At 37.7% G+C, this 21,813-nt stretch overlaps 1 protein-coding gene and 1 long non-coding RNA gene across 2 annotated transcripts; one reads left to right on the top strand and one right to left on the bottom strand.

The window, feature by feature from the left end:
- Positions 1 to 232: 232 nt before the first annotated feature.
- On the bottom strand, positions 233 to 2,779 carry LOC118801054. Its single transcript, XR_005006440.1, has 4 exons — positions 2,564 to 2,779; positions 1,716 to 1,788; positions 1,134 to 1,262; positions 233 to 561 (listed from the first exon to the last, which is right to left on the bottom strand). It is a non-coding gene; the product is annotated as an uncharacterized LOC118801054 (long non-coding RNA).
- A 2,761-nt stretch (positions 2,780 to 5,540) lies between these two features.
- On the top strand, positions 5,541 to 17,786 carry il15l (interleukin 15, like). The gene is made up of 5 exons (XM_036561238.1): positions 5,541 to 6,178; positions 6,502 to 6,814; positions 8,293 to 8,340; positions 8,956 to 9,075; positions 15,848 to 17,786. The coding sequence occupies exons 2-5, from the start codon at positions 6,653 to 6,655 to the stop codon at positions 15,971 to 15,973; spliced, it is 456 nt and encodes a 151-aa protein (XP_036417131.1). The 5' UTR covers positions 5,541 to 6,178; positions 6,502 to 6,652; the 3' UTR covers positions 15,974 to 17,786.
- Positions 17,787 to 21,813: the final 4,027 nt, after the last annotated feature.

Below are 21,813 nucleotides of genomic sequence, written 5' to 3'. Positions count from 1 at the left end.
AATCCTATATAGAACCATTTCATGCTTAATACACTGTACAATAATAGAACCTTTTTGGTGCTATATAGAATCAATTTTTTCTATATAGAACCATATACAACACATTATCTGTCAAAGTGAAGAACCTTTTCACCATGCAAAAAATCTTCCTGTAGTTAACTAACAATTTTGATTCCAATGTAAACATAAAACAAACTTTGTTAAATGGAAACTTTATTGAAAACGTGTAGTTATTCTTAATTTCATTTGTGGAACATAAAACTGGACCATGAACTTCATCAGGACTAAGACATATAAGATCCTATGCATCAATTCAGAAAGAATTTTCACCTTTGAACCATAAGCTGTGTCAGTACTGTATAAGATTTTCAATGTTTTAATGTAAAAGAAATCAAGGTAATTATTTAACAAGACAAAATCTTGTTCATTTTAGTTTCTGAGAAGTCAAATAAGAAAAGAAAAGAAAGATAAAAGCTCTGCAGGGGGCATGCTTGAGGTGATTGGCCAAGGCAGCATCCATCTCATGAGCTGTGGCTTTGTTGTTCCACTTCAGAACTGTAGCTAATATAAAATACAAACAAGACTGTTACAATTAATGTACACACAAAGCATTAAAATCTCCTGGCAAAAACAGACAGATCTGTGGAAGGTGAAAGCCATTCTAACGTCATACTTATTACTTATTTCGTCTTACTTATCAATTAATAATCACAATGCTACAAGGCCTTTGACAGCTTTTAATTCACATATATTTAAACCTTTCAAATCTGAAATATGTTCCCATATAATATACATAATATTTTCCTGTCTGAGATGTTGCCAATAAGGAGTCATCTGATAATTACAAATCTATTTTTTTAGTTATTTTTAAATGTTTATTTCAGTGGGCTTCTAAACAACTGTGAAGGAGTGCTAACGTGATATATTCTTATAAATGCAAAGGGCTTGAGCTTGTCTCTAATTTTATATACTGTCTCTAATTTTATATATTCTCCTAAGACCCATGAGATTTCTAAACTCTATACTAAACTGCTGGGAACCAAAAGGCCTCTTATTTTGGTCAGTGTTTATTTGTTAAAGGAATAAAGCACAGTCCAAAAAAGGAACTGGGTAGTTAATAGTAGACTGGCGACCTGTCCAGGGTGTATCCTGCCTTCCGCCCAATGACAGCTGGGATAGGCTCCAGCACCCCACCGCGACCCAGAAGGATAAGCGGTTTAGATGATGGATGGATGGATGGTAGTTAATAGTACAGAATGCAGCTATATAACATAGGAAACATCACAGAAAAGCTCAGTAATATTATTTGACTTTTTTTAAATGACTTACAAATTCCAATATCAACTTTGACTGAAATGACACACTGAGAAGTCTGTGCCACCTTAATGAAGACATAGATGTGGTTTGAAGGGGTTGAAAGATGTTTTCAGGAGGTATTTACAGAAATGATTTAGGTGAATATTGACTTCTAGTGTTTGTTAGAAATGTTAGCTTCACATCTTCATTGCTAAAGACACAATATTTGGATATCAATTATGTCTTGGCTAAAAGGCTACATTGGGGGTAAGCAGAAAATTGTTCAAATTTTATGTTTTGCTAAACCATTCCTTTAGATAGGTTCTTAGTCATAAAATGAGTATGGCAACTGATAACCAGGAAAACTGTACATAAATTGTTAACACATTACGTTTTGTTGTGTTTGTGATAATACTTACTTTTTTAACTTGTGTGCATTATTTGACCACTGCCAGTATGTTGTTGTGGCACACAGACAAATCCAGTCAGCTTCTGGAACAAATATTTGTTTGCAAAAGAAGATACAGCTACAGTTAATTCAGTAACTTATCTCATAGAACATTTCATTGTCTAATAAAAACTCACTAATGATTTCAACGTGTGTAACCAAAGCTAAAGAACAAAGTATTAGAATGACTGCCACATTTTCCCCTGCCTACCAACATTTAGAAACACATCTGTAGCTTCTGCAGCTGTATAAAAAAATAAGCTAGCTAGCGTTAGCTACTCAAATTACCTAGTTGCATAAGCTAGCTACTTTCAAATACTGTAAAATAATCATTAATTGTGGTACTAATGGCTAACTTTTACAAACGAGCCCGCGCAAAAATCCAAGAATAGCTAATGTCAGAAAACGTGTGTTGTCGTGATGAATCAATAGTGTTAGCTAGCGAGCTTAGCTTTTATCAGGACCTTCACCATCAATGACACTGAACTGAGGGAAATAAAATGACCGTTACCTTCGTTAATAAGCTTTTAATTCGCTATATTCAGCCAATGCAGACAAATCTTTAAATCTACGTTAATGACGTGCAGCACCGACCGCTATGTTTCACGTAGTTAGCACGACTGTTCAGCACTAGCTAACCTTAGCAAGGCAGCTTCAGCAGCTGTATCAAATACTAGCTAGCTAACTGGCTAACATGTACCCTCTATTCATAAACAAACGATAATACTAGCTAATATTTAAAGATTCGTTGTAAGCTTAGTGACTTGTATATGGCAAAAGGTCTAACCTACCTAAAACGGCCAACTAACGTTTACTCACCTGGATCAATGAGACAGTAAGGCCGTATGCGGTGGGCGGCTCGCTGAAGACTTTCTCAAACGAGAACCTTCCAAAGGCGCAGTGATTGGTGTCTGTTCAGACGGATATCGCGTCTTCTTTTAAACCGCTTGATACATCCACCAAACCCACAGCTCTTAAATGACAGGACTGCCTTGCTAAAAGTGGAAATGCAGTTGCAAACAGGATTGCAAATACATTTTCATTCTGGCAGAGCCGGAGCGCCATGAGGACGAAATACAATAAAATGGGCGTTTTTTATGTCTGACCATATTAAGATAATGAAACGCTGCTTTTCTGTATTAAACGTTTCCAGCTATTATACACTGAAATTAAAGCGCAAATAAAGTTGCATTCAAATTCGAATTGTGTCTTAAATAATACACACTGCTATGAGATTTACAATTACAAACACCATTTAGCACTTGCATTTAAATTTGAAAAAAGTCCAGAAAATGAAGAAAAGCTGATGGCACCATGTGAAATAATGACAACCACACTCCATGTGACGTCATATGGCATGTTCTTTAACACCACAAAGACAAGTGAAATATTATCAAGCTTCAGCAATCAGCATCTAACAAAACAGTAAGCCAAAACCATCTATATTTAACATTTGGTATCTTTGAGAAAAGAAACATAGCATCTCTGGACTGGAATACAGCTTTCTTTTTGTTTCTTATTATTATTATTATTATCATTATTATTATTATTATTATAAGTTGTAGTTGTAGTTGTAGTAGTAGGCTAGAAGCAGTGGTACTGGTACGGTTATTATCTTGATCGTTATAATTATTATTGCGTTATAGTGAAACGTCCATTGACGTTATTAGTAGGTCACCAATGAACTGACTTTATAAAACTGATTTTGGACGTCTGTTGACGCTCATAACATGTCCCCGACTGACCGACTACTTTTAAACACATTTTGAACGTCCACGGACGTTCTTTGTTTACTGGGATGGTCCGGTTTGAGAGGACAGCGGCGCTCTGAGCGAAGATAATGAAGCTCTTCACCTTCAAAACGCGCACGTGCGCGCAAATCATTTCTGCTCTCACCTCCGCAGCGCGCGCTCAACTTTCACGTCTGCTCGCTGTAAAATGTCTGAATGTTTGTGCCAAAACTCCAGCCAATCAGAGCTGCCGAGGGGCCGCTCCTGTCAGCGCACCAATCATGGCGTCTTTTATTAAGCAACTTAATGCCAATTGGTCAAGGCACGTTCGTGGCTGTGGTATTGAGTCGACTAGTCTGCTTGTAGCCTCGACATTAGCTACATGGTTTATAGCTTTCTAGTAGCAAATGAATAGAAATGATTTATCAGTAATACTCTGTCAATAATAACGTATTAATCTAACTAACATTGGTAGCTCGGCCATTTGTTTCCTACTAGAGGCTTAACGGTAGCTAACTTCAAATAAACAGCTTAACATTAATCAACTAAGCTGACGTTAGCAAGGTTTCTTTGAATGTAGCTATTATTTAAATGTAGCTTATTTAAACCCCCTCACTGTGCTTCTACATTTTCCTTGTGCTGAACATTTAAGCTGCATCCAAAACCCCACAAAATATGTGGTTTTGGACGCAGCATTGGTCTCGTAAGTGCTATGGATACCACCAGAGTCCTTGTAGGAAAGTCTGTCCACATGAGTAGTGTCTTGGCAACACCACCAGGCAGCTGTTTCCAGTTGTGCAAGACCAGACCCCTATCTCTTTGAATTAGGAGAGATCCATAAAACCGAAACCAAAAGCCAAATTAATTAAAAAAGGCTTTCGTTCAGCAACTTTGATAAGCAGAGCAGCAACAATCTGTTTATTTAGTATGAACAGAATAAGAATTTACATAAAACCAATAATGGGGTAAACCAGAAAATAAATATATATTTTTTGATGTAAAAATGCAAGGCATTAATGTTTAAAATACAAATGTAATAATGAGCACAGTTTAATGGTGTTTTTATTACTCATGAATTTTAAGGATTTGTAAAACATAGCCAAATCTGTTTTGAATGCTAACCAACTGGGAGAGTTTCTAAAGACTCTCTAGAATCATTAGAATCTAAAAAAACATATATGTATGTAGTCTTTAGCCAAAATTATAATAACTAAAAATTCTGGCTTAGAATTATCAATAAAGATACCATATTCTATGAATTTATATTCCAAGTCAGGTAATTCAGATTTAGTTTTTAGCCAAGCATAAAGATTTTTCCTAAACTTTTTAAATTGCTTGCAGGAGAAAAATAGATGTTCTGTTGATTCTACATCTTCTCAGAAAGTGCAAGCATGACAGTCCATATTAAATCTATGTCTTAGGAATTCATGTTGTTTATAGTTGTACTTCCTTCGCTTTGGGTAAGATAGGAAAAGAAAGCTATTTTGTTCGAATTTTAATGATTTTCACTTTTCCACAGTCTAATTCCAGGTCTGTCTGAGTGGGGGTGGAAACACTAATTCTGTGGTTAACGTCAGTGAGCACGAACAGCCAATGAGCTGCTCGGTTCGCCATCCAGTCAGCACTTAGTCGCAGTAATGCCAGCGTCCTGCTGCCCAAAACACGTTTGTTGTAGAAAAAATGAAACATACAGTTACGTTTTCTTAGCTTTTTAGTGAAATATATCCTTCAGCTTTCTAAAATTAAAACATTCTAGGCAAGTGGTTAGAAACTATTTTAACGTTTCGTTTTTAGCCGTTTAGCTCCATTCTCCCCAATCATTTGGGACTCGCTCGCGGGCGCTCTTGGTAGCCACGTTTAACAAACATAGCAACAGTAACTAAGGGGGGCGGGACATGTGCCCGTGTAAACCCGTCGTCAAAATAAACAAAGAACGCAGGATGTAGGACCTTCATACTGCCATGAAGACGTGAAACAAATCAGTAGCAACGACGGGAAAATAATCTTAAGAGGAAACGGGCGAAGTTGACCCCCTCCACACCCACGCGCGCACACAAATCCCCCAGATCCCCTCACTTAGTGACCTGCGAATGTCTGCGTTTCTCCAACGCAGGGATGGTATCACTAACGCACAGTCGCTTGTACCTAAGGGGCTAGACTATCATCTCTGACCTCTGGTGGTAATTTTCAACAAATACAGGCTGTACACACCAGATCACCAGCTGATGAAATCACTTCGAGCCGGACGTGTTTCCAGAAACATGTTTATGTAGAGTCAGTGTCGATTAAATTTCATAATGCGGACTAATCACTGTGCTCGTACGTGTTAACTTCAAAGCGCCGTCAAGCCACGGCTGAGGGGCGTTTACATTCCCAACCGCCCCACCCTTCCACTTTCTCTCTCTCCCTCTCTCTCTCTCTCTCTCTCTCTCTCTCTCTCTCACTCTCTCCCTCTCTCTCTCTCACTCTCTCCAAACCCCGCAGACTTACCGTGAGAGCGCGTGTTTTTCCGTCACTGAGTTTAACATTCTCTGCAAGCAGAATGAAAGATGCACTTTGTCCTTCTCTCTCGTTGCGGAGGAAACCAAGAGGACTTTGCTGATTGTATATTCTTAAATAAAAGGCTGTTTTATACGACTGTGACACACACGCGTTTGGACTCTGAGCAGAGGCCGATTTTAGGCTCTTTTCCAGAGTCATGCAGGTAGGTCACCTCAGCGCTGTGACACTTATGCTCTGTTGTACGTGTAACAGCTTTAAAGCTCACTGATTTAACGGTCATGCAGGAGTATTGGAAATGTGTGCTCAGCTTTGGGTGGGCCATCAGTGGGCGCACTTGTACTCAACTTTTACATTACGTTATTTATGAAGTTTAATCGCATTCCTGTGAACTGTTCAAGCTTTGACACCATTCAAATATGCACCTCAAGCCTATGTTATCGTAGTATAAGCCTGTAATTTTCATGATTACCCAGTCATTACAGCGTTGTATACCCACTCCATTTATGACTTTATTTTCCTCTTCAGATGAACTTGGGAGGACAAGCGTGGATTAAACGCCAGTTTTAGGAGATGGTGCATCGTGAGTGAGGAGCAGAAGTGTGGGGATGGAGATGTAGTCCCTGTCCTTTAACACACTGCCTCCTCCCAGTTCGCGTGGTGGGCCAGGACTGGGATTATGTCTGGGAGAAGGACGGAGCAGCACCAATGTTACATGGATTTTGCGCCTTTGATTCTATACTTCGTCGTCGTGATTATGCGACAAGCCAAGTGTCATTCAGTGTGCTCTTCTGAGACTGTAACTGAGGTGCGAAACTTAATGAAAAGGCTGCCGATCGAGGTGTGTTTTCTTACCTTCTAAATCGCAGTAGTTACCAGCCTTCATCATGGCTGTCGGAATTTGTGCCCAAACGATGTGAAAGTGAAACTGGTTCACGTGTGTTATGGAATGTTACCGGTGAACTGTAATATCAGTGATATCACAAACGTCAGCGAAGAGCTCATCATTTTATGAGCTGTTTGCTGATGTTTGTGATGTGGACTCGGATTACTGTGTTAAGTGTCAAGTGTGTTAGATTACCTGACACACGGTTTGAATCTGAAGCTCGGAGAAAGAAGCACAGTGCACGAGCGCTCCGTGAGCAGGATCGGGAAAAACTGATTTAGATAATGAACTTTGGCGCTCATGCGCGGTGCATTTTTCTCAGAGCTTCTGATGTGAATCAGGGGCCGTATTACAGAAACGTCTTACCTTTTTGTCTTAAATTAATCTGAGAGGTCAAGATTAGATTTTTCACAAATTCGTATAACAGAAGTAAATCTTATCTTGATGTAGGAATCTTATCGTACAGCATCTGGTCCTATCTCGAGTTAGGAAACTTAGTCGATCGAAGTCGACAATCAACTGGCATGTCTGTTACCTAGCAACCCACCATACACGCACAGCTGAAACGTAAACACCTTATCAAAATAATCCAGCTGGTTAGCCAGACAGCTAGCTACCGCTACTGATGTAAAAAAGGCTCAAAGGCTCACAAAATTAAAAGCACAATAAACTACAAGTTAAGAATATTGTGAGAGCGTTTCGTGCTGTTTATCAGAGCGTCGCTTCTTCGTAGTTTCAGTTTCAGTTTCCCCGAATGCTTCAGTCGACCGCGCTAACATTACTCTTCCTAATAAACAGACGTTCAGCTCTGTATCCTCATTATTCACCACCATCACTTTAATATTTTGTCTGAAGAGTTTTCATCAACATTAACACACAAAGGTAATAATGAGGGGACGGTGGAGATTGTCTGCAGTGTCTGGGGTTATTAAAAAGCTATTAGTCAAAGCACCGTTTTCAATGTAATAAAATAAATGTTGGATTATTATGGTAGTTATAGTGAACTATGCCGCCTGTCACTGCATAAAACGATAGAAACAGACGGTTAAAACAGAAGATAAGTCACCTCTGGGGTTTTCTTAAAGTTGGGACAGATTTTAGGAAATGTTTAGTTAGGATGTTTCTGTAATACAGTTTTCCTGTCTGGAGTTAGGATAAGATTGTGACTTAAGAACTGTTGTTCTGTAATAGCTTCTGTCCTAAATTCAGTCCTAACCAAAGTTGTAATGGTGACTAAGCAGATACTTAAGAAGTTTCTGTAATATGGCCCCAGGTCTTTTAGATCACATAATTTAAACTGCGTATGGCAGGAGTTAATCTAGAACCATGACCAGAACAACAAATGTTCATATAACCTGTTCATATAACATTAATGATAGCATAATCATTAGTCTTTTTGATACTGATGCCAATATGTTCTTGTCTTATTGCAGGAGTTGAATAATTGCAAGCTGTACACGCCAACTCTAAATGATTACGAGGTATATGATTTTGCATGTGGTTCAGGTATTTGATGATGAAGTTTCAGGTTTTGAATTTGTTGGGAGTTGAGTTATGTAGCCTCTCATTCTCAACATGTGTTTAGTTAGTTGTAACACACTATACTAATTTGAGTCCTTAGGCAAGACTCTTAATGCTACATTTGTCTGCCTCTGTAACATGATTAAACTGTCAGTCTGGATAAGAGCTTCTGCCAAATGCCATGCAATATTCTCAAGATGGTGCATATAGAGCTGTCATTATTCCTGCACTGGAATTGGAATTCTTAATTTCATAAATAACAAAGTGTTATTAAAAGTAATATCCCAATCAGTGAAATAGAAATGTGTTTGTAATTTAAAGACTTTTTTAGGCATGAGCTTACAATGTACTAAAGAAACCATCTGACATTTGGTGTTTTCTTGAATATTTTAGAGTAACAGAGCTGTTTATTCCTTTCAGTAATAGGAATTCAGCAGTTTCCTTGCTTAAGCAGAAACTGAATGCGCAGCAACATCAACACCAAACATAGCTGTTTACATTTAGCCCATTAGGAATTCCAGAGTTCTTGTCTACGCTCACTAAAGTTACCTTAAACTTATGTCTTCTGTCTCCAGCAGAACTGCTCCAGGTCCATGCTGAAATGCTTTGAAAAGGAGGCCGCTGTTCTTATAACAGAGAACAATGGAATTCCTTCTAAAAAATTAATTATGATGCTGCACAAGCTTGCAAGACAAGTGAGTATGATTGTTTTATTTGGTTATAAATTTATAGTATAAAGCTCTACTTCTGCACAGTGTAGAAAAATTTAGTATACACAAACACGTATGTGTGTATATGTATGTATAATTCTAATCTTTCAAATCTTCAACACTGTGCATATATATTTATATAGATAGATAGATAGATAGATACATCTATAGCTAGATAGATACATAGATAGATACAGTTTACCTCAGCGATTAGGAACACTTAAATGGTCGGCCATGACTTGCTGAGGAATATATATGAGATGAAACAGGCCTAATTCCCACAGTCATCCATCACTATGAGAAACACCAGAGAATACAGCAATGATGTGCAACAAAAGGCTGTTGAGCTGCTTGAATCAGAAAATAGCTAAATAGTTAAAAATGTCCATTTTCACTATCAGTGTAATAAATTAGAAGCTTTAAACAACTGGAGATGTCAAGAATTGGCTGGGAACAAGACATATGTCTATGCTGAGCCCACACACAGTGATGAGGATAGTTCGTGTGGACAAAGAATCTTCAAGGATCACAAATGGAGAATTGCAGACATTAGTTAGGTCTTGGGGTCACAATGTCTTCCAAACTACAATCAAACACCACCTATATAACCACAAATTGTTTGGGGAGTTGCCAGAAGAAAACATCTGCTGTCAAGGTCCAGCAAAGTTTGCCAAACATTAATGAATTTCCAGTAAGACTGTGTTCTATGGTCAGATGAGACCAATATAAAGGTTTTTGGCAACAAACACCAGATGTGAGTTTGGTGTGGACACAAAGATAGCCATGCAGAAAAGAACCCCATCCCCACTGTGAAGTAGATCTATGATAATGTGGGGCTGGTTTTTCTCCAAAGGCCCTGGACAGCTTACTATATAAACACTAGATCCTTTGCCATGTGTTCCGTGTCTCATGAAACATTATAGGAGATTCCTTAACTCAGAGCTGTTATCTTTGCAAAGGGAGGCTGCACACAGGTGGCACACACAGATTTGAGAAAAATATTTCATGGTAACATTCAGGGTATTTTTTTTCAATCATTGAACTTTAAAAAGGTTAGATTTTTGTTAATATTTTAAATGAAAGATCAAAAGGATAAGCAATAAAGAATGTTTTTATATTTTATAAAGAAATTGTTTATGTATATATACATATTATATATATATATATGTATATATATAGAGAGAGAGAGAGAGAGAGAGAGAGCAATAGATATATATGTGTTTTAGAAGTGCTCTGGTAAAAATGTATATTAGATGTTTGAATTTCTGTTCTTTGCCTTGGCCTGGTAAATGGGAATAACATGGATTGTTCACAATTTCTGAATAATTCAATTGTTGAAATTTAAACGAAGTGATTCAGAGTGTTGTCATGTAAAATGGTCCAGTATAGAGAAACCTACTGACTCAGATTTCCTTACAGTGGTGATAGGAACCACAATGGTCACAATGTCTACACAAATATAGTTATTTTATGGCACCTTGACCCTGTCTAGGTGGTACTGGGAGGTAACATATGAGTTTGCATGGCTGTGAGATGTAGTGACATGAGCCAGGAGGAGGAGGGAAGTAGACACTGACAAACTCTGAAAGTCAGTCAGTGTTTTACTGAGTTATACTCAACATCATCATGAGTCAAAGACAAAAAAAAGAAAAACAAACACATAATACAAAAGAATATGTAGCTGAGGGAGGAGGACTTGGACGATGGCAAGGAAAAGTAAACGAAACAAAAACAAGCTAGCCTGTACTGGAGGGTTATCAAGCTACTACTAGCTTGATAGCTAGTCAGTGCAACTGGGCATGACTATTTTGGGGAGAACATTGGAGATGACCATTCTAGACCAAAATTGAAAAGCTATGTTGCGCCCATCAGGTAGTGTATTCATAACCAACTCAGTCAATAGCTTTCTTTGAGACAGCTTTTACAAGTTCTGGGGCTGGTTTCACAAAAACTTTATTGAGAAAAAACTTACGAAGGTTCTTAAGACAAACACTAAGAAGTTCATAAGGATGTTCTTAAATACAATTCTCGGAAAAAAACTTAAGAAGTTTTCAAATATTCTCTCAAGATGATTGTAATTATTTTCTTAAGATTTTCTTAAGAAAATATCTATTGTTTTCTTACGTAGGCTGTGTATAAATGACGCAAGATACATTTCGAACTTGAATCAACTGTTATTAGTTTAGTCCACTCAGAGGATCAAAATGGAGGAAAAACATCAAACCAAGTGTTTTAAAAAAGGCAAACCAGAACTAGAGTTTATGGCGGAGGAAACCGAAAATAAAAAGCCAACAGAAAAAAAATCCTACGTGGAAAATACAATAATTGTGGGGTGACGGTGGAAAGTCTGAGGCAAGATGTCTTAAGATCTGTTGTAAGATTAAGTACACATTTAAGAGCATAATATTTTCAAGAATACCTCTTGTTCTTACAATTGTTCTTAAGGAAATAGTTAAGAAACGAAAATAAAAGAATTCTTAAGATGTAATTTGAAGAATAACATTTTTTCGTAACTTTTTTCTTAAGAACGAAGTTAAGAAAAACACACATTTAAGAAGATTTTCTTTCTTAAGACACTTTTGTGAATCCGACCACTGGTTCCTATCACCACTATTATGAACAGTTCTGTGCACAGATCAGGTTCTTTAGAATGGAATATTCTGAAGCTACTCTGGATGATGATTTATTTATGGACAAGTGTTGAAAAAATGATGAGCTTTCCCTTTGAATATGTGTAATTCTTTGTCAAAAAATCTTATCTTTCATGCAGCAAATTTCTTGGAGCCCAACTCCACATCTGTGCTGATAGAAAAATAAAGTGGATTTTATGTAATTTCTGCATTAATGTCATTGTTTATGCTTTCACTGCTCATGCATTGCCCCATTTCCCTTTCATGACTCAGTCAGAGCAGAGTACTAATGCGCTCACAGACTGGAACTGGCAATTGCAAACCTGAAAATTAAAACAGCTGTGCAGCTCTGCCATGAAAGCATTTTTTCAAGCATTTTTGAGCTCAGCCTGTTATGCTTTGCTCTGTTTTTGGTACAGTCCTGCAGAGAACACACTGAACAAATGGGCTAATGGTGGCTGGAGGTTTCTCATATAAGGCGCAGCCATTTGTTTCTAATACTGGCGGCCCTAATCTATTTGCAGGCTTGTGCACAGTCATTGTTGAGGTATATGGGCTCAAGTGAAAAAAGGACAACCTGAACTAAGATGAAATTCAGTGTAACAGACAACATACAGTAAACATGCTTATCCAGAAAGGCAGTCTAATTATATTTGGAAGAAAAGCATATGTAGTGTTGTAGTCATGTTAAAGCAGCACTATGTAAGTTTTTTTTTGTAAAATTTAAAAAAGTAGCATTACTACTTCAGGAGGAGAAAAATGCTAAAATAGGGTGTGCATACATCTGCAAGTCACCCTGTAAACCCTAAAATGACAATTTAAAAGTCAGAGCTGTTTTCAAAATAGGTTTTTTGTGCTACTGTGGTTTACGGGCTAATTCACAAATATTTTGTGTCACAATATTTGTTGAATGACATACAGTTAAGGTCAAAATTATTAGCCACCAAGATGATATGGAACATTTTCCAAAGATTCTGTCCAATATTAGCATAATTCATAAAACTTTGCAGAGCAAATATTGATCATTGTAAAGGCCCCCGATTTGGTACATTTTGGATTTAAAAAAAAAAAATCAAGATTCCTGTATAACAAATTGGAGTGGTCAAATTTATTAGCCCCCATGTGAATTCTTCAAGAAAATGTAGCAAATTGAAATGTTTAGCTTTCAAATCACATCTGAACTCCATCTGACTTGATTGGTGCAACTAATTAGCATTGAACTATGCTAAATGGACTCCATTGAACAGGGCTAGTGGCACTTGACGGCTAGATTGAGATTATTTACATTATAAAGAATATATAGATTGTGTATTATATAGATTGAGATTACTCTTACATTATTTGTAACAAGTAAATTCATCATGCCAAAATAAGTCTGGACCTCAGAAAAAAGGTACTGGATGCCCATCTTAAGGAGGACGGCTATATTGCCATAATGCTATGGGGCTGTTTTGCTGCTTCAGGCACGGAAAACCTTGTTTGGGTGAAAGGGATCATGAAGAAAGAATATTATATTGACATTTTAAAGGATAATGTGAAGAAATCTGCTGCCAGTCTGACTTCAGGTTGCCACTGGGTCTTCTAGCAAGAACAACAAAATGGTCCTGGAGTGGCCCTCTCAAAGCCTAGATCTCTATACTATTGGGAATCTATGGTGGGATCTTAAAGTTATGGTCCATGTTCGAAAACCACGTAATTTGGATGAGCTGGAACAATTTGCCATGGAGGAATAGGCTAAGATCCTTCAAGAGACATGTGCCAACCTAGTTAGAAACTACAGTAAAAGGCTGCTGTCAGTTGTGAGTAAGAAAGGCTACACTATTGATTATTAATTGTAAAAGCGCTAATAATTTTGGCCTTGTCATTTTTGCTTTTTCTCAGTGCGGCAGTAAAATATCTTTGACAAACTTTGTGAAGATTCTGTCTTTGTTCTTTTGGAAGTAATTACTGTAAACAGCAGGGTTCAGGGTTGCAGCAGTCATATTTTATTTCACCCAAATAAACACAAAGCAAACACAACCAACGCTATGCTAAGCTGGCCACTTTTCAGTGGCTTCAGACAGCTAGACTTCTCAGTCCTTTATCACTTAAGCTCTTCAGTCAGTCTCTGTTGCTGCTGCTTGTCTCTCTCTCGCTCTGTTCCCTTTCAGCTCTTTTTAAAAGGTGCTCACGCTGCCAGCCAGATCAACATCAGCTGGCTCTCATTAAGGTCAGCGTGAGCACCCGAGCCGAGAGGGGAGGAGAGCTCGCTGCTCCGTCTCCTCGTCACCGCCCCCAGCTGGCAGCTCGGCCGCCCGGGTTGAACGTGAAGTGTAGTGAAGCGGCCTCGCTGCGGAACAGGGGGCGGAGCTCGTGCGGCGTAGCTCGGGACTCGCTCCTTGCCCTCGTGCCTCTTGTTGCCGGCACCGTCCTCCTCCTCCCGCCGTCACTCGCGTCACTCGGAGCTCGGGCTTTGCCGTCCGTCCCCCACCCACTCGCGGCTCTCTCCCTGCCGTCCTCGCCGGGGTTCGTCGCGGCTCGATGTTCGGGCCCCGCCTTCCGGCAGGCTCTTTTGCTTTTGCCTTAAAATGTTCCATATGAACCACTTTTTTAAATATACAGTTTAGGCCAAAACCTTCTCAAAACTATTGTAAGACAATGTATAAGGCATTAGGCTGCAGATTCATAATCATTTCATGTAATAACTTTTTGTGATGTAGTCTTTAGAGGCATTGAATGCTGGTTGTCTGGTTCCACCACTGTGAACAGTTCTGACTCTATGTTTCTCTAGAACAGAGCATTTCATATCAAACCAGTCTGAATGACCTTGTTTAAATCTTAACAGTTTATCTTAGTGGAATTCCCCATTGACTGCAAATAAATGATTTCAATACACAGGAACAGTATGTTTAATGGAAAATCTGCTTGGTCAAGCTTTGTTAACTTGTAATTAGTCAGAAGGCTTTAAGGAACATTCCAATACACAGTAAAAAACTGAGGGTATCCATCAGGATCTGACTGCCAGAAATGACTGATTATGAGTACATTAACTTAGCTTCAACCTTGCTGGTTATTTCCAGTTGATGTGTGTTTGTGTGTGTGTGCTTCTGTGTGAGTGATTGTGTAATTGTGTGTGGGCCAAATTAAAGCCAGCTCTCTATTACAATGCGTCATTTCCTGATGGATACCCTCAGTTTTTCACTGTGTATTATACACACAGACCAATTGCACATATTTCCTTGGAATGTTCTTGAGAGCCTTCTGACCAATTGTCAGAGTGATAACAAAGCTTGACCAAGCAGAATCTTTTCCATAAGACTTAATGTTCCTGTTTATTGAAATCATTTATTTGCGGTTAATGTGGAATTCCTCTGATTGTCCAAAAGTGTTGCATAAACAAACTGTTAAGTTCACAGTGGTGGTGATAGGAACTAGACAACTAAAGCATTTGATGCCTCTAAAAGCTACATCACAGAATGTTATTACATGAAATGCTTATGAGTGTGCAACCTAATGCCTGAGACACTGTCTTACAATAGTTCTAAGAAAGTTTTGGCCTAAACTGTATTTTTTAAAATCCATTCATGGCAACGTGGGTCATACAGAATGGCAAAATAGTACCAAAAGAAATGTTTTATCTTACCATGATCAATATTACGCACAAAAGTTTCAGTTGGTTCAATGGTCATTTTGGATAGAAATAAATAAATATATAAATATAATAGCTGTGTATGCGAGCACTGGTTCCTATTACTGCCACTGTTAGGAAATTTGAGATCATGAGTTTGACTTGATTAAATTGAAATGTTGAAAAATCAGTGAAATTCCCCTTTAACAGTACCAATCACAATGCTGCTGAAAATAATTGCAGTTAGCATTTTTATTTTTATGACAAAATGTAAATCACATGTGATAGTCTGGACCATGCATTCATTGGCATAACTGAATCAGTTCATCAGCTAATGCTAAGCCCTTCATGAGCTGAATAAGTTGTAAATAAGTGTGGAGAACACTAAAGCCAGCAGAGTCATGACCCACCAGGAATGCCTTTTGACCCCATTGATCTACACAGCGTCTCTGACATAATACTGTGCTGATCGTATTGTTCAGTGTCAATGTTGTTCAATCGTATTGTTCTATATCTTAAGTTGCAGGACAAGAGGCTGACCTGTCCAGCCTGTGAGGTCTACAAAGAAGAAAAAGCAGTTACATTCCTCAACACTTTACTTAAAATCTTGCAAAAGATGAATGCAAAGAATAACTGTTCTTTTTAGTCAAAGCTAACCATAATCTGTGCTCCTTATTATAAAGAAACATCTCTAAGAGTGCATTTATAAGCATGTAAATTATGTTCACACAAATGTATATTTTATTTTGTATTTGTCTATGCAAAGTTATATCCTATATTTTATTAGATTAATACAATTTAAATGTGCCTTTGTTTTTTATTAATCTGCTTTGACAGCAAACTACCTCTCATATGGCCACTTTTTAATTATTAATTATTTTCCTTCTTAATGGGTTTTAGGAGGGATAGCATATTGAAATGTTTTAAAAGCAACAAGCAAGGCTGAAATCTATGAGGGTTTCTGTTTGTTTTGTAACTATGTTGACTTTGTGATGTCAACTTTCTGTTCTTATTATAGATTTTTGACCTGTGTCACCTCCATCAGCTTTAAAGACCCAAGGAACCTAAATCTAATTCTTTTTTTTTTTTCCTAATTATTAGGTTAATCTTGTTCTTGCAGGCGAACCGTGCACTAAGTACAACCTTTGAATAATGTTCTGGTGAGCAATAAATGACCGGTATATTTCACCATATTTCTCTCCTCTCAATGTAAACTGGGCAGGTTCAATCTTGGGTAACGCTTCCGTAAGCATTCCCCTTACCAATCACAAGACTGTTGTCTCTTGGCCCGCCCACACAAAACAGTTTTAGTCAAAAACACTTTAGCGAGCTAAAGCACACTAGGAGTGTTGGGCAGAGAGCTGTCAATCACGCTGCTCTTTAGCTTTGCACACAGTTCTCAGATAGGTCTGATCAGTGGTTTTTAAGTCTGTTATATTTATATCTTGTTTTTCATTCAAGCTTTGCTGGATGTTTAATGTAACACTCAAGTTTAGTATCATGACATTTTTAATATTATCCAACCAGTATACAACATACACTTCATGAGAATGTAATTATTGCTTTCAGTAATTCTATAACATTATTTTCATTGTTTGAACATTCCCATGAACCTGAATGTGAAAATCATTTGATTTTCACAGTTACAGTTTCCATTTTTCATCATCAGCATCCAGTGAGAGCAACAGTGGCTGCATGTTCCAGCCAATGATTGCATATATTATGTATATAATATATACAGAAGGTAGTTTCAACTCATCCGTGATTGTAGTCCTTTCATTCTTGTTCTTTTGTTAGTTTGCTGCTATAATATATTAACTGGTCTCCCACAGGAATTTCCCAGTGTAGTCAAAGGTGCTGAAGGTTTTGCTGTAAAAACCATTCAAAAAAGCTATATTTGAACGAGAGAGCTACAATTGCAGATTCTATCATAGCAACATACACTGCATGCTTCAGTCTGCACTACAGATGGGTCTACTACTGCACTATTACTGGTTCGAAAGGATCAAACAAGGAAAATGCATTAATGCCTTAATGCCTTAATAAAAAATGATGCCATTAATCATTCATTACAAGCTTATCAAGCAATAACTTCAGGCTGCTGTTTTGCCTTTTTGTGTCTACTGCTTTCTTTCTGCATTCCTTCAGTATACTTACAGTTTATTAGCCCCTACTACTTTTTGAGATAATATGTTTGTTGTGTCAACTATTCTAACAAAGCTAGCATGGGCAAAAAAAAAATCCTAGCCGTATTTTGCTCATCTATATTATGGGTGAGGGTGTTTCTGGAGAGCTCTGTATGCACTTCTAGGCCATGCACATTAGATAAAGTGTTATAACTGTATTGATTAACACTGTCATTTGTTATCGAGTCATTTGTTGCAGCTTGACCTATTGATATACTGCTGTAAATAGTGAAATAATCATATTTGTACAAAATAAAGCTCTCTGATGAAAAAAAAATATGTTTTGTTGTTTTTACGTTGTCTGTATATAAAATAAAACTCTTGCAATATTTTCTCTTTTTTTCCACTGTGTGCTTGTTTACTTTTTATAGGCCTGAAAGTCCTGGCCTCCTGTTCAATTTGTTACATTTCGAAACACGAAAGGTGACATTCTGTTTGTTAGATTTGATCTTCTTCCTTCCTGTAGAACCAGTTTCACAGTTTGGGAATTTAAAGAAATGAAATGAAGAGAAAACAAAAACGAAAGCCAGGGCTTCCAGGGTTCACGTACTTAAAGCCACATAATCCATTAGTCTAAATAAATGTAATATCTAGACATAACTAACTAGTTATTACTAGTTATTAGTTATTATTACTAGTTCATTGCTTAGTTTTATCTATTGTTCATGTTTGGAATTTGTCGAGGACATGAAAAAAAGCTCAGCAAAACTGAACATGTGGTAAAAGATAAGATGCATTATGGTGGTGTATAATTTTGAAACATTAATTAGTATGGTAGCATGCACCATATACTACAACCCTGTTTCCAAAAAAGTTGGGATGCTGTGCAAAATGTAAATAAAAACAGAATGCAATTATGTACAAATCATTCAATCTTATAGGGAATTGAAAATAGTACAAAGACTGCAAGAAACTTTATTGTTTGTTGAAAAATAAATGTCCATTTTGAATAAGATCCTAGCAACACATTTAAAATAAAAGCGGCATGTTTATCACTGTGTTGCGTCACCTGTTCTTTTACAGCACTCTGTAAGTGTTTGGGAACAGAGAAGGCCAACTGCTGTGGTTTTAAAAGTGAAATGTTTTGATGCTGTTTCAACAGTTCAGGGTCTCCTTTGTCATATATTTTGCTTCATAATTGGCAAATGTTCTCAGCGGGTGACAGGCCTGGACTGCAGGCAGGCACGCACACTTTTTTACTACGGAGCCATGCTGTTGTAATACATGCTGAGTGTTTGTCATTGTCTTGTTAAAATAAGAAAGGCCTACATCTGGATGGCAGCGTATGTTGCTCCAAAACCTGGGAATATCATTTAGCATTAATGGTGCCGCCATAGATGTGCAAGTCACCCTTGCCATGCGTAATAATGCTTCTCCATACCATCACAGACGCTGGCTTTTAAGCTGTGTGCTGATTACAAGTGGGATGGTACCTTTCTTCACTGGGGCAGTTCCCCTCTTGTCACTGGGGTGGTACCCTCAAGGGTACATCTCAGTACCTTTAGTCAGGGAACATAATTGTACCATAATCATCGAAATTAGATTTTCTATGTTATATTGATTTCACACACTCCGTCTCGTCTCCAGGTTCTAAAACATCAGGTTATTAAAAAAAACATACAAAAATGTACTTTTCACCAGGGCAAAACTTTTTTAAGATACAGAATTGGACCCTAAAACCACTGTTTGAAGGTATATTAACATTGTTGGTACCTTGATGAACGAAATATGTACCTGTACAGTGCCTTTATTTCTTTTGTTGCTAGATCCTGTTTATGTATGGTTTCTTCTTCACATGGTATAGTTTGAACTCGCAGTTGTGGAGGCAGTGACGAGCTGTGTTCACAGACAGTGGTTTTTGGAAGTGTTCCTGAGTTCATGCAGTGATTTCCACAACAGAATTCTGTGTTCAGTGTCTGTTTTTAATGCACTGCTGTCTGGGGGCCTGAAGATCAAGGTCAGCCAGCTAATATTGGTTTTTGGCCCTGTCCCTTGCATACAGTGATTTCTTTCAGTCTTTTTGTTATTATGTATCGTAGATGATGAAAAGCAAAAGTCCTTTGCTATTTTATGTTGACAAATGTTATTCTTGAGTTGTTGCACTATTTGCCTGCACAGTCTGAGTGGTGAACTCCTCCTCATCTTTACTTCTGAAAGACTCAGCCACTATGAGATGCTCTGTTTATACCCAATCATGTTACTGACCTGTTGCCTATTAACCTAATTAGTTCCAAGATTGTAAAGTCTCAGAACTTAATGAACTTTACATATTAGGACTAGTTAGACTTAGCATAAAAATGATTTGACTCTTCAAACCTTGTGCGAACACTCAACAACCATGGGCTCCTCTAAGCAGCTGGCTGAGGATCTAAAAATGAAGCTAATTCATGCATACACAACAGGGGAAGGCTGTAAAAAAGTGCTTCCAGCTTGCAATCCCCATTGTCTGAAAAGTCATGGCAGTTAAAGGGAACTGATGAAGTCAAGGCAAGATCTGGAAGAACAAGAACACTCTCGGATAGAACTGCAGATGTGTCAACTTAATCCTAATAAAAATACTGAGGTGAGTGATGGAAAACTTGTAGAATTCAATTAAAACCCACCCTGTGATCCTGTGCCCTGAAGTCTTAGCTCTCATTATTTAGGCAAGCTTTTTCCATTTATTACCATCATGGTTTAAAAATGTTGCACAGTATCCTATTTTAATTATTTATTTATTTGCTCAGGCAGCTGATACTGATATTCATCCTTGAGCTTAACAATAATCTCAACCAGAAATCTTTGCATGTATATTCATTTGTCCCGAATGGTGTGCTGTGTTGTAGTGTGCAGCTTGCTTTACACCCATGCGTCCTGCAACACAATGATTTTTACAGCATGCCCACCAACCACTGCTCCCCTAGATGCTGCATTCAGGGGAATTTTCTATTGCGTATATACGCTATTTAGATGCTGGCTGATTTTGCTCAGCATCTGTTTTGTTAGGCTGTTTTAAATATCAGCAAGCAAATCAGGTGTTTAATCTGGTGATTACGGTAAGGTAGTTGTATTGGTCAACATCTAGATTAGCAAGAAACATTTTAGAAACATGAGCTGTGGATAGATGTAGTAAAAGTGTTTGGCCACCATCACCAAAGCTGCATTTGGAGAAATAGGGAGCATGGAAAGAACAACTGTTGCCAGCTATTAAGGATGTGGGTGGATCTATTATGCATTAGGATTTTGTTGCAGCCAGTAGTGCAGGAAACATTGTATGGGTAGATGAAGAATGGATTCCATGAAATAGTTCGGGAAGCAAATGTGAAACAGTCAGGAAACTGCAGCTGACAAGAGTCTGGCTTCTACAAGAGAACAATGATCCATAACTGAACTAAATCCACTGTGACCTTCTTTTAGAAAGGCTCTCACAGTCTGATCACTTGAACATCTTAAACACAGCTGAAGAATATTGCAGAACCAGAGTGAGTAAAATTCCTAAAACAAAAAAGGAAAGACTCCAACAAAAGCTGGACAGCAAAAAAAGTGTTTTCATGCAGTGGTATCTGTCATAAGGGCTGTTACTAAATACTTTAGCGAATGTGATATCTGCTGAAGGGGCTGTAACTACATATTTTACTGAAAAGCTTGGGTGTCCAAACTTTTGCACATGCCACAATTACTACTGTATTTTTTTCATTTTTTAAATGAATCAAATATTAAGTAGTTGTGCATTTACATTTGCATTCTTTGCAATAGTTTGCAGTCGAAGCTGTGTTTACTTCTTTTCCCTTCAGAAATTCGACAAAATATGTCATTTGGCCAGAGGTGCCCAACATTACTACTACTACTGCTATTATACTATATTATACTAATGAATGTATTACTAATAGTGGTGCTATTTTGACATGGTGGTGTTTGGTGTAGTGATACATACCACGTACTTTACTTGAGGTGCATAACATAATACATATACCTTTGGTACACCGTGATGTTTTTCATGATAACACATGGTCTTTGTGTTCCATTGCTTTTGTGCAATCGTTCTGCAAAATAAAGAAAAAAGTCAGTCAAAGAAGCCCTGAACATTGTATTAAATGTGCTTTCATATTAGCAATTTCTTTTAACATGAAAGTACAAGCCTTTTACATTACTCAATATTTCCTGGATTAATCCAAATGTTTTGTTCCTGCTAGTCTGTAAAGCACTTCGCAGCCCAGTGACTGTGACTGTGTATTCTGTTTGTTTCTGGGTAATTCCAATTTGTTTAGTTTGCTAAAGCTTTTATGGGCAACAGCTTCAGAATTTGACGTAGACCTGCTGT

This window comes from Colossoma macropomum, unplaced genomic scaffold, assembly GCF_904425465.1.
Source record: "Colossoma macropomum unplaced genomic scaffold, Colossoma_macropomum, whole genome shotgun sequence".
Lineage (NCBI taxonomy): Eukaryota > Metazoa > Chordata > Actinopteri > Characiformes > Serrasalmidae > Colossoma > Colossoma macropomum.
Note: the sequence above shows the minus strand (reverse complement) of the source record. Positions and strands in the feature narration are given on the sequence as shown.